The sequence below is a fragment of the Pelophylax lessonae genome (assembly GCF_965119305.1).
Source record: "Pelophylax lessonae genome assembly, chromosome: 11".
Classification (NCBI taxonomy): domain Eukaryota; kingdom Metazoa; phylum Chordata; class Amphibia; order Anura; family Ranidae; genus Pelophylax; species Pelophylax lessonae.
The window spans coordinates 46,202,324-46,215,486 of NC_138778.1; the positions used below are offsets into that span (position 1 = coordinate 46,202,324).

Below are 13,163 nucleotides of genomic sequence, written 5' to 3' on the forward strand. Positions count from 1 at the left end.
TTTAGAGACACCAGGAGGGGTCCATTATTTCTTATGAGTGTTTGATCTCTGTAATCCATCACAACCATCTGGTGAGTGGCTTGATTAAGGTGGAGGGCACGTGTGTATGGTGGAATTCCTTAACAATTCATGTGGTTTGCCACCCACTGGGATATATTATTATCTTGAGAAGAATTAGATACACCTTCATTCCACTATAGGTTTCATTGCTTTTGGCACATGGACTTATTTCCATATTGAACCTTATGGACTATTCAATTCACTGCTTGATTGTATATTGTATTCATTTCTTCCATAGTAAAAAGAAGCGCACTTTTATTTATGTATAATTATTTATTATTTATTATTATTATTATTTTTATTTATTTATTTATGTATATTAATTTATGTATATATAATATATATATATATATATATATATATATATATATATATATATATATATATATATTGAAATTCATTTGGGCCCTAAAGAGTTGGAAGAATTCTGTCTATGCCACCCACTTATACTCAATTTATAATTCAATTTGATTTCTGATTTATTACACAAAGTTTGTTGTAGACTGGAGGGAGAGTCGGTTCACACTAGCACGACTTGTCAGCCTGACAAGTCGCGCTCCCTCGCGGTCCATTGACCGCTACAGGACCCGTTCTAATAGGAGCGACACAAGTCGCTCCGACTTAGAAAAAGGGTCCTGTACTACTTCGGGGCGACCTCGGAGCGACTTGCATAGACTTCCATTATGTGAAGTCCCTGCAAGTCGCTCCGAAGTCGTGGTGCACGGGACTGCACAAGTCGCCCCCGAAGTAGTAAGGAGTCGTGTCGCCTCAGTGTGAACCGGCTCTTAGATGTTTGAAATTTAAGGATGTAGTATGTTGCACTTTAATTTTTTCTGTAACAGATATTGGAGACATTTGTTCTTATTAGTGCAACAGCTGTATATAATTTAGTTAACGATCCTCCATTCAATGCATAAAATTGCAGTGATTTGGTTACTTTGCCTTGAATGGCAGTCAGGGGACGCTTGCTACATATCCTAATTTAATCTTGTCTGTTAATCGGCTATCACTCCTAGTAAGTGGGTTGATTGTGAAGGCTACAGTAAGCCATGGTGCAATGACTAACTGTTTGTTAGATGAGATGTTGTTATAAGATCTACAGAGAGTCAAAGGTTTTGCTTTGAGAGTGATTCGGACTGGTCGGTGCCAAAGGGGGAGATTTACTAAACCTGGTGCACGCAGAATCTGGTGCAGCTGTGCAGAGTAACCAATCAGCTTCTAACTTCAGCTTGTTCAATCAAGCTTTAACAATAAGCCTTTGTTCACATTGGCGTGAATTGACATGCGATTTGACAGGTCAAATCGCATGTCAAATAGCAGCCTATTCCTGGCAATCGGAGCGTACCAATTGGTGCATCACCGCCTTTGCGGCGCCGCACCAATTTTCATAAGTAGTTCCTGCACTACTTTTGACGACTTTAGGGGCGATTTCAATAGACATCTGTGTATGAACCTGCACTCATGTCTTGTAAGTCGCCCCCTAAGTCAGACTGAAATTCAGCTTTAAAATTGTGCGAGTTCAGATCAACTCACATGATTTCAAATCTGCATTCAGTGTGAACAAGAGCTAAGACCCAGTGGCGGCTGGTGCATGATAACCCCCCTACCCCCCGCGGGATGGCCGGCCGGCAATGCAGCAGGCAGTCAAATCCACCACTCCCCCCCCCCTCCGGGACGGACGGATGGACGACTGGCCAGTCGGACAGCCAGCATCATTACTTCCTCCTTCCCGGAGTGGCTGTGAGTCTCCTCCGGCTGTGCGTCTCCTCCCTCTTCCTGGCCAGTAAAATCGCTTCTTTTTTCAGCCAATCAGGAAATGGGTCTCACGACCCACTTCCTGATTGGCTGGGAGGAGAATCAGTGTGATAATAGCGAATATTTATTCACTATTGTCATACAACTGGGTGGGCTCAGGGCGCAGTGCTCTGCTCCCCGAGCCCACCCTTTTTTGAAGCCTATTAAAACCTCTGGCTCTAATCAGGTGCTTAAAAACAAAAAAAACCCTATTGGAATCCATGCGTCCGGCGCTCTGCATGTAGATTTGGGGGCCGGATGCATGGGGAGGGCGGCGCCCCTGCGCCCCCAATGGACGGGCCGCCACTGCTAAGGCCTCATTCACACTTTTTCTGCTCAAAGCTCGACACTCAAACACTCAACAAGCAAAATCCTATTCATTTTAATGGCCCCTGTTCACATTTGAGCATTTTATCACCTGTAGCAAAACGCCTGTCGCTCAAAAAAGTACATAAGATTCTTTTCAGGCAGATTTGAGCATTCTTGTCCCCATAGACTTGAATGGAAATGCCTTCAGCACTTCCGGACCGCCCACCGCATATATACTGTGGCAGGGCAGCCGGCTGTGCATAATCACGTACGTGTACATGATTTTGTGCATGGGTTTTTGGGGGCATGCATGTGCCACTCCCTCTGTGATTGGACACAGCGGAAGCCAATCAGCAGGTCCGGAGGAGGCGATGTCTGTCGGGACCCGCGGGTCGTTCCGTGGAATGACAGAATGGCGTTCTGCCTATGTAAACATGACAGAGGCAGAGAGAGATCTGTGTTCCAGCCAGTGCTGTATCTTGGCCTAGGCCAACAAGGCCCAGGCCTAGGGCGGCACTTTGCAGGGGGGCAGCAAAAAAGTGGGCACTGATAAGCTTCACTGATGGGGCTGCATTGATATTCTGCACTAATGGGCACTAATGGGCTGCACTGATGTCCACTGATGAGGCTGCAATGACTGCCACTGATGAGGCTGCGCTGATGGCCACTGATAAGGCAGCACTGATGGGCACTGATATGATGCACTGATAGGCTGCACTAATGGCCACTGACGGGGCTGTACTGATGGCCACTGATGAGGCCGCACTGATGGCCACTGATGAGGCCGCACTGATGGCCAGTAATGAGGCTGCACTCATAAGGCTGCACTGATGAGGCTGAACTTATGGAAACTGATGGGGCTGCACTGATGGGCACTGAAAAACTGGTTGTAGTCTGTGGTTTACAGATAACAGGGCGGGTCATAAACACGAAGGGGTGTGGCCTTTACAGGAAGGGGTGGGTCATATTTAAATTAGGGGTGCCCAAGTTTAGTCAGGCCTAGGGCAGCACAAAACCTAAATACACCACTGGTTCCAGCTAAGCTGAAACTCAGATTTCTGTTTTCCTCTAGTGCATCCACTCCCCCCACAGTTAGAAAGCACTCCCTAGGAGCACACTTATCCCCTTGTTCACCCCTAGTGTTAACCCCTTCCCTGCCAGTGTCATTTATACAGTAACAGTGCATTTTTTTAGCACTGATCACTGTATTGGTGTCACTGGTCCCCAAAAAGTGTCCCTTAGTGTCAGATTTGTCTGCCGCCATGTCGCAGCCCCCCCAAAAAGCTGCCATTACTAGTAAAAACAATAAAATAAATAAAAAGTCCATAAATATATTTCACAGTTTGTAAATGCTACTTTTGCACAAACCAATCAATATACACAATATATTAGGATTTTTTTTTTTTTTACCAAAAATGTGTAGCAGAATACATATTGGCCTAAATTGAAAAAGAAAATCAGATTTTTTTATTTTTTTATTGGGAATGTTTTATAGCAGAAAGTAAAAAATATTGTTTTTTTTTAATTGTGTTTTTTTTTTTGTTTGTTTATAGCGTTAAATACAAAATAAAAATGGCAGAGGTGATCGAATACCACCAAAGAAAGCTCTATTTGTGGGGGAAAAAAATTACATACATTTTCTTTTAGGTACAGCGTCGCACGACCGGGCAATTGTCAGTTAAAGCAACACAGTGCTGTATCGCAAAAAATAGCCTGGTCATTAAGGGGTTTTTCAAGCATTTTGTCCTTCTATTTTCTGCTCAAACAACAGCTATTTGCCCCCTTTACAGCAGCACTCCACACCTTTTAGTTGAAAAACGCCTGAAAAAAACACCTTTAATATTTGCAAATCTGCTAAAAAAAAAAAAAAATAAACTCTCAAAAACACCTGAAAAAAAAAGAAAAAACGCTTGAAAGAATGCCTGAACATGCCCATCTTTTTTTAAATTTTATTTTACTTTTTATTTTTACACTGCCCCTTTGTTTTTTTGATTTGTTTTTTTATCACTTTTATTCCTATTACAAGGAATGTAAACATCCCTTGTAATAGAAATAAGGATAACAGGTCCTCTTTATTGAGAGATCTGGGGTCAAAAAGACCTCAAATCTCTAATTTAAAGAGGTTAAGACCTGTATGACACTGCCTGGGAATGTTTTTACATTTAGTATGTGCATCTCTGCTGTATCAGTCAATTACAGAGGAATCTGGGAGTTAGGCTGGCCATACATTATACCATTTTCTTGCACAATTTTCCTTTAGATTTACCAAAACCGTATAATATGAGGTCAAACCTAAACACTTTCAATTTGTATGCAATCAGGCAGGCACTTGCACTACATGATTGAGGTAAATCTATAGACAATTGAACAAGAAAATATAGTAATATATAAGTATTGTCCTTTCCTGGTACATGAGAGCAATGTGATTGAACAGAATTGCTCAAACTATACTTTTAGCTTCATCTTCCAAGAACTGTCATTGCATCTTTTTCTGTACCAAACCCTTTAGGGGGATAACATTTTACCTGTATAGTGCAGCTGTGGCTCTCTTCAAATTTTTTGGTCTGACGGCGGGCTTTGGTTCTCCAGCCATGTTGATATCTGTAGATAAGTTAAAAAAACATAATTAACTTTTATTTTTTAGGTTAACATCTTAGTATTAGCTATATCTAAATGGCCATTCCTAATATGTCCCACATACATGCCAACTATTAGGGATTATTCTCCCCCCAGGGCACCTGAGAGCTGAAGTTACCTTAGATATGAAAAAGATGTCACCCAGTTTAGTAATTTTTGGATGGATCTGGTGCCAGTTTTGTGTTCATAGGGGCTAAGTTGAAACCATCACCCAAGAGTTGTCAGGGAAATAGGGAAAGGACAAAAGAGGCAGATGTGGATTAGACTGTTCTAAAGTCATCAAGAAATAAACAATATTACCCGAGACTTTTTAGGTGCCAAAATCTACAGCAAAGACGTATTACATGAAATCACTTTTATTACAAATTGTTGATTTACAGCTCAGACATTATTAAAGCTAATGATTATTGGATAACATGATACAATACATTTGTACCCCACGAGATGCATAACATGTTATATCAAAGTTCCATCTGTCACAGTTGATATATGTAAATGATCATCGCTGATGTTTTCAACATGTTTCGCTCTTGCGTTTCATCAGGAAACCACTTAAAAAAAATTACAAACCATTCCAACCACCCACATGGCCAAATCAAAGATCCCAGAGGTTCAGCCCAAAGGGAAACCCCCTCCAACTCCAGCTCATGCATGGACAAATTGCAAACCACTCCAACCACCCACACGGCCAAACCAGAGATGCCAGAGGTTCAGCCCAAAGGGAAACCCCCTCCAACTCCAGATCATACATGGACAAATTGCAAACCACTCCAACCACCCACACGACCAAACCAGAGATGCCAGAGGTTCAGCCCAAAGGGAAACCCCCTCCAGCTCCAGATCATACATGGACAAATTGCAAACCACTCCAACCACCCACACGACCAAACCAGAGATGCCAGAGGTTCAGCCCAAAGGGAAACCCCCTCCAACTCCAGCTCATTCATTGACAAATTTCAAACCTCTCCAACCACCCACATGGCCAAACCAGAGATCCCAGAGGTTCAGCCCAAAGGGAAACCCCCTCCAACTCCAGCTCATACATGGAAAAATTGCAAACCACTCCAACCACCCACACGGCCAAACCAGAGATCCCAGAGGCTCAGCCCAAAGGGAAACCCCCTCCAACTCCAGCTCATGCATGGACAGCCTTTCATTGCTTATAAGGCCACTTGATTTTGGTGTCCTCCCCCCCCCTTTTTTCAATTTGCATGCCCCATTATCCCCTACCGTGGTCCACTTTGTGCTTTCCTTTGGGTGGAGCGCACAGTTAGTTGGAGGGGGTTTTCCCTCTAGGCTGGGCCCCTGGGTTCTCTGGTCTGGCCATGTGGGTGGTTGGAGTGGTTTTAATTTTTTCTCAAGTGTTTTCCCGATGAAGCACTAAAGCAAAAAACACGTTGAAACAACCAGTGATGATTGTTTACATACAGTATATCAGCTACGACAGATGGAACTTTGATATAACGCATGCTATGCGTCTCTTGGGTACAATTGTATTGTATCACATTATCCAATTGTCATTGGTTTTAATAATGTATGAGCTGTAAATCAACAATTTGTATTAAACGTGATTTTATGTAATACAATGTTTTTGCTGTAGATTTAGGCACCTAAAAAGTCCCAGTTAATATTGTTTTTTTATTTATTTCTTGACGACTTGGATGTGGTGCTTGCATTTGGCTCTCCTGCACCTGCAGTTAAATTGACCCCTTATTCTAAAGTCATATTGCCCTCATCGGTCCTTGGCAGGGTCGTAACTACAGGGATTGCAACTGCAACTGGGCCCAATGCTCCGGGGGGCCTGTAGCTGCAGGAGGAAAATGGAGGAGATTGGTTCCTCTGTATGCTGCCCCCGCCACTCCTCCTATCAAGTTCACTTGTGTTCTGCTGTCTCTGGGCCCCTGTGTGCTCCCCCCCCCCCCCCAGTGTGCTCCCTTCCCTCTCCTGCCAGCTGCTGCAGGGGATATGTCTCAATAGAGAACTAGGAAGGGGTCGGTAAATATGTAATTTACCAGCTCCTTCCTTTTCTGAATGGACAGAGTCAAAGTCAGTGACATTGTAAAAAATAAAATAAAATGATAAAAAATAATACAATTAAAATTCCAAAAAATAAAAATTACTGACACCAGTGGGTGAACTTCCAGGATCGCAAAGGTCACACTTGCGACTGGGCCCTGGCATTCCACCACCGTGGGGAGCCTCCAAGATGGCAGGAAGGGGGCCAACTGCAGAACTTGTGAAAGGGTCCTGCAATGAGAGTAAAGGGCCCCAGGATCAGTGGGAAGAGCCCCAGGCTTGAAGGGAAGGGCCCCGGCCAGGGGTCCGGGGGGCCCTTCATGGTTTCTTGCACTTCTGCCCTGAAGGTTCTAGTTACACCTCTGGTCTTTGGCTAGGTTTCCATGAGCACTGGAAAAAGAAGCAGATCCACCCAGTGCCACACATCTGCTTGAAATGGCAGAGGGGTTCTGCTGGGAGAAACAATGCAACTGTATGGCTGGCTGAACATTGTATGCAACATTCAACTCAGCCCAAAGCCATATGCAAGTGTCTACTGGGTGCATGCATTTGAATCTGTCAACTGAAGGGACACTTGTCAAAATCACTTGCCAAACATTCAATTCCAAAATTCATGAAAACTATCTACAGTATGTAGCAAGTAATCATAATGGATTTTTTTTTCATTTTCAAACCTGGATGATTTATCTGGGAAACAAGCAAAGGTGTTCTTTTAGATTCTTTGATAAATAGGCTCATAATGTCTCCAGTGATCCTGCAACCCTCATCAGTATGTAGGCTTGACCTAGACGTTATTGCTTTTATGCTCAACCATTTTACGTGAGATTGCCACAATGGCCAATGACAGCAGTCTCCCTGAACAAGGAAATTGCCTCCTAGTAACAAAATAAACTTTAAAAGACACACAGAGAATGTTTTTGTGGTTGTAAAAGTAATAGCAGGCATCTTCTGGTGTCTGCTCTTAGGAAGGACTTTTCAATGTTTAAAATGGTTGACAGGTACTCTTTAAAGCCCAATTCCATTTTTATTTTTTTGTAATTCATTGTCCAATTGTTCTAAAAATATCAAACGCATTTCTTAAAAATGACCAATAAATAAAAGCCGCACCTTCCCAATTCCAACCCTTTATAACACAGCTCAAAAAACGTAACACACATATAAAATGCTATACATCATTATATAGAGTGCAAGTGCAATCAAAAGTGCCAAGTGTTGTACATTTTCTAAAATTTTCTAAAATAAAGTGCAATAATCTGTGCCACTCCACAGCAAAACTTGCTTCACTCTGTGTCCCAAACTCACCAGATGGTGTTGACCACCTAAGCTTACACTAAGGTAGGTCAGAAGGTCTGGATTACAGCCCTGCTGTGTATGGCAATTTCCTAGGATCGATATATGGTATATCTTATGCCCATACAAGAAAGGAATCAAACAAAGAAAAGGCTCATGTCGTAATACAATTTAATAAAAACAAAAGAATCACAGTATTTGGTATGATCCTGGCACCTCAGAATCCTCTGCCAAAGCTTAATGGTCGATTGCCACTGCTCTGAGCAGCATGGGAGCCGGAGGAAGTGGCAAGTGATCCGGAAGTCACCTGCCCCTACGCGTTTCATCACATCCAGGACCTCATCAGGAGGCATCAATACTTACCTCCTCTCCAGTGTTGTGCTCCTAAGACCCACCTCTCCATGGTCCAGTGATCATGGTTCAGGTTGGATGACACCCAGCACCATTCAATTGCTTCCTCTGAGTGCAGGGTGGGGGCGGGGCCTACTGCGCCCATACACATGGGGTAACACTTGTGCAGAGCATGCACATCAATGCCCGGGACCAGGCAGAGACTTTGGTCATGTGAAACATCCAACATTAAGGTAAATTAAAGGCAAAACCTTTTTTAGTTTTGGACAGAGCAGAGATGAAACACTTGTTTCTTATTTATTTTTATTGCTGTCTGTGCCCCCGTTAGGGAGATTCACCCTCTCTATTTGTCCTGTTTACCATTATCAATGAAAGTGAAAGTAAATAAGTAAATAACTCTAATTCCCGGAGGTGGAAGACATTGGCGATCAATTTCCGAGTGCACCAGTGAGGATTCCTGTCAGGTCAGCACAGCGCCGCATGACCTGCCTGTGCTCTGCTTTCTCCCCGATTCCCCCGCCTGTCCCCCCTGTACTATAATTCACGCTAGAGTACTAGTCCTGCTCCACCTCTGTCTCGGGCAGGGAGCCAGTCCTAAAGCAAGGGTGCTATCGGTGAATGAGTGCACAGTTAGTATTTCTGTACCTTGCCGACACACTGGGCACAGCGGTGCAGCACCTGCCTCTACTTTGCCTTCTCCTGGATTCCCTCCGATGGTTGGTCTCTAAAGGGAGTCGCTGATTTGAGGGGACTCTGATCTAATAGAAAAATATATTTTGCACAGTATATATGAAGATTACACAGTATATATGTTTAACCATTTCAATACCAGTCACCTGCCATGGACAAAACATTAATGACCCCTGTATTACAAAGGGAGGGGGGGGGGGGTGACACTGACCCTTGTATCACAATAGGGGGGTTTACACTGACCCCTGTATTATGAGAGAGGGGGGTGATGGTGACCCCGGTATTATGGCAGGATGACACTGACCCCTGTATTAAAAAGGGGGAGGAGTGGAACTGACATCTGTATTATGGGGGGGGGGGTTTAAGTGACCTCTGTATTATGGAAGGGTGACACTGACTCCTGTATTATAAAGGAGGGGGGGGGGGGGACACATAGGGTTGCCACCTGACTAGAATTCACCTGGGCAGCCAAGGTTTTGAATTATGTGTCCAGGTTTCAGTCTGCCTGAAATGTTCATGTCACGGAACCATGAACCAGACGTACAACAACAGATAAGTGAAAATAAGAAGGCTTTATTGAAAATCAAGCTGTAAAGCAAAAGTCCAAACGGATGGCGAAACCGAGGCAGAGTCCTTGCGAAGCCAGAGGTTAGGAACCAGAAGGGTAGTCAGACGAAGCCGGGATCAGGAACCAGCAGGGTAGTCAGACGAAGCCAGGATCAGGAACCAGCAGAGTAGTCAGACGAAGCCAGGATCAGGAACCAGCAGGGTAGTCAGACGAAGCCAGGATCAGGAACCAGCAGGGTAGTCAGACGAAGCCAGGATCAGGGACCAGAAGCAGCAGCAGTCTTAGAAGCATGTGAACACAGGAGGACCAAGCAAGGAACTGAAGCCACAGACCTCCTATATATATGAGCTAGGCATCCAGCTCCTCCCAGTGGGAAGGAGGAGCCGCAGGGTGGGAGGCTACAAGAAACCCAGAAACCAAGATGGCCGCCAGCACATGTCAAACGAAGGAGAACAGCAAGAAGGTAAGACCATGACAGTACCTCCCCCTCAAGGGCCCCTCCTCCGCGGAGTAAAGAACGGTCTCTGAGGGAAGCGTGCGTGGAAGGCTCGGAGCAAGGCAGGAGCATGGACATCTGCGGAGGGAACCCAGGAACGCTCCTCTGGACCATAACCACGCCAATGAACCAAAAACTGCACCCGACCGCGGACCAGGCGTGAGTCCAGGATATTGCTCACCTCATACTCCTCACGATTGCCCACTTGGACCGGACGGGGCCGAGGAACCGAGGAAGTGAAACGATTACACACCAGTGGCTTCAACAGGGAGACATGAAACACGTTGGAGATCCGCATACCAGGAGGAAGCGCAAGGGCATAGGCTACCGGGTTTACCCTGCGAAGCACTCGGAAGGGACCAACAAAGCGAGGCGCCAGCTTGGGAGTGGGCACTCGAAGGTTGAGGTTGCGGGTGGACAACCATACACGGTCTCCGGCCTGGTAGGAAGGAGCAGGCGCTCGTCTGCGATCAGCCTGGAGTCTCTGGCGCTGCGCAGAGACCTCAAGGGACTTCTGGATCTGTACCCAAGAAGCACGTAGGACGGAAAGGTGATCCTCCACAGCCGGAATATCCTGGGGAGAGAATACCTCCGGTAACACGGCAGGTTGGAACCCATAATTGGCCATGAAGGGAGACGTCCCAGAGGAAGAGTTCACCGCCGTGTTCCTGGCAAACTCAAGGCAGGAGGTCAACCCAATTGTCTTGGTGATCGGAGACATAGCAACGAAGGAATTGTTCCAAGGCCTGATTGGATCGTTCTGCGGCCCTATTGGACTGAGGGTGGTAGGCCGAGGAGAAGGAGAGATGAATCCCCAACTGGGAGCAAAAGGCGCGCCAGAACCTGGACACAAACTGACTCCCCCGATCCGACACAATCTCCTTGGGCAAACCGTGCAACCGGAAGACCTCCCTGGCAAAAATCGTGGCCAACTCCTGTGCAGAGGGTAACTTCTTGAGAGGAACACAGTGGCACGTTTTGGAAAATCGATCCACAATCATGAGAATGACCGTATGGCCTCGGGATGCAGGGAGGTCCACAATGAAATCCATCCCCAGGTGTGACCATGGGCGCTCCCCGGTGGCTATGGGTTGCAGAAGGCCCAACGGAAGGTGCCGAGGGGACTTACTCTGGGCACAAACGGAGCATGCCGCTACATATGCGGCGATGTCGGAACGTAGGGAAGGCCACCAGAACAAACGTGAAACAGCCCAGGACAGCTGATTCTTTCCAGGATGCCCCGCGGTCTTGGAGTTATGGTAGGTTCGCAACAACCGAGTGCGCAACTCCTCAGGCACAAAACATCTGCCGTTGGGTCTCTCAGAGGGAGCACCAGATTGAGCCGCCAAAATCTGCTCACCCAGGGGAGAGGTCAGGCTGGTGCGAATGGCGGCCAGGATCTGATTCGGAGGTATGACCGAAGTCGGAATCGACTCCTCCCTGGACAGGTCGGAGTACTGCCGTGATAAGGCATCCGCCCTGATGTTCTTGGAACCGGGTAGGTAGGAGACCACGTAATTAAAACGTGACAAGAACAGAGCCCATCTGGCCTGACGTGGTGTCAATCTCTTGGCCTCAGAAAGGTAGGTCAGATTCTTGTGGTCCGTCAGGATGAGGACCAGAACCACCGAACCCTCGAGCAAGTGCCTCCATTCTTTAAGGGCCTGCACGATGGCCAATAACTCCCTGTCACCAATCTGATAGTTGCACTCCGCGGAAGACAGTTTCCGGGAGTAAAACCCACAAGGAAGCAGAGGACCCTCTGGTGTTCAACGCTGAGACAGAAGGGCGCCTACTCCCGTCTCAGACGCGTCCACCTCGAGGACAAAGGGCAACCCAAGGTTGGGATGCGACAGAATCGGAGCCGACACAAAGGCGGACTTTAGAGCCTCAAAAGCTCGGATGGCCTCGAGCGGCCAGACCTGAGAATTACTGCCCTTCCTGTTCAGATCCGTGAGAGGCTTGGCTAGCATGGAAAAGTCCCTGATGAACTTCCGATAATAATTGGCGAAGCCCAAAAAGCGCTGCAGGGAGCGAAGACCACTGGGCTGGGGCCACTGTAAGACAGCCGAAACCTTCTCAGGATCCATGGAGAACCCCTCAGCGGAAATGATGTAACCTAAGAAGGTTACCTGGGATCGGTGAAATTCGCATTTCTCAAGCTTACCGAACAGCTTGTTCTCTCGTAACCGTTGCAACACTCATCTGACATCCAGAATGTGGGTCTCCATGGATTCAGAATATACCAAGATGTCATCCAAATAGACCACCACACACTGCTGCAACAGGTCACGGAAAACATCGTTAATGAATTCCTGAAAGACTGCGGGCGCATTGCACAACCCAAAGGGCATAACCAAGGATTCATAATGACCGGTCCTGGTGTTAAACGCGGTCTTCCACTCATCGCCCGCCTTGATCCTTACGAGGTTATATGCCGCCCTCAGGTCGAGTTTGGTAAAGACCGTGGCCCCTTTAAGGCGATCGAACAGCTCGGAAATCAAGGGTATCGGGTAAGCGTTCTTGATCGTGATGCGATTGAGACCCCTGTAATCGATGCAAGGCCTCAACTCACCGCCCTTCTTTTTCACAAAGAAAAATCCAGCCCCTGCCGGGGACGAGGATTTGCGAATGTGTCCGCGTGAAAGCGCCTCCTTCACGTACTCCTCCATGGCCTCATTCTCCGCTACCGACAGTGGATAGACCTTGCCACGAGGGGGAACGGCACCAGGTTGTAACTCGATGGCACAATCGTATGGGCGGTGCGGAGGTAGGGCAACCGCGCGCACCTTATCGAATACATCCCGGTACTCCTCATATTCAGGAGGCAACAGAGAGTCCGAGGAAGTACACAGCAACTTGACAGGCCCATGGATGCAACTAGCCCCACACTGCGGTGACCACGAGAGGATCTCGGCCGATCTCCAATCGAAAGTCGGATTATGCTTCTGG

The 13,163-nt window shown here is 46.6% G+C and overlaps 1 protein-coding gene across 3 annotated transcripts in view; it reads right to left on the minus strand.

The window, feature by feature from the left end:
- The window catches only part of RALY (RALY heterogeneous nuclear ribonucleoprotein), a 323,405-nt gene that overhangs the window by 55,169 nt on the left and 255,073 nt on the right, over positions 1-13,163 (minus strand). For all 3 annotated transcript variants that reach the window (XM_082271197.1, XM_082271196.1, XM_082271195.1), the window contains exon 4: positions 4,689-4,764. In XM_082271197.1, coding sequence (XP_082127323.1) covers positions 4,689-4,764 — 76 coding nt within the window. The remainder of the gene's footprint in view (positions 1-4,688; positions 4,765-13,163) is intronic.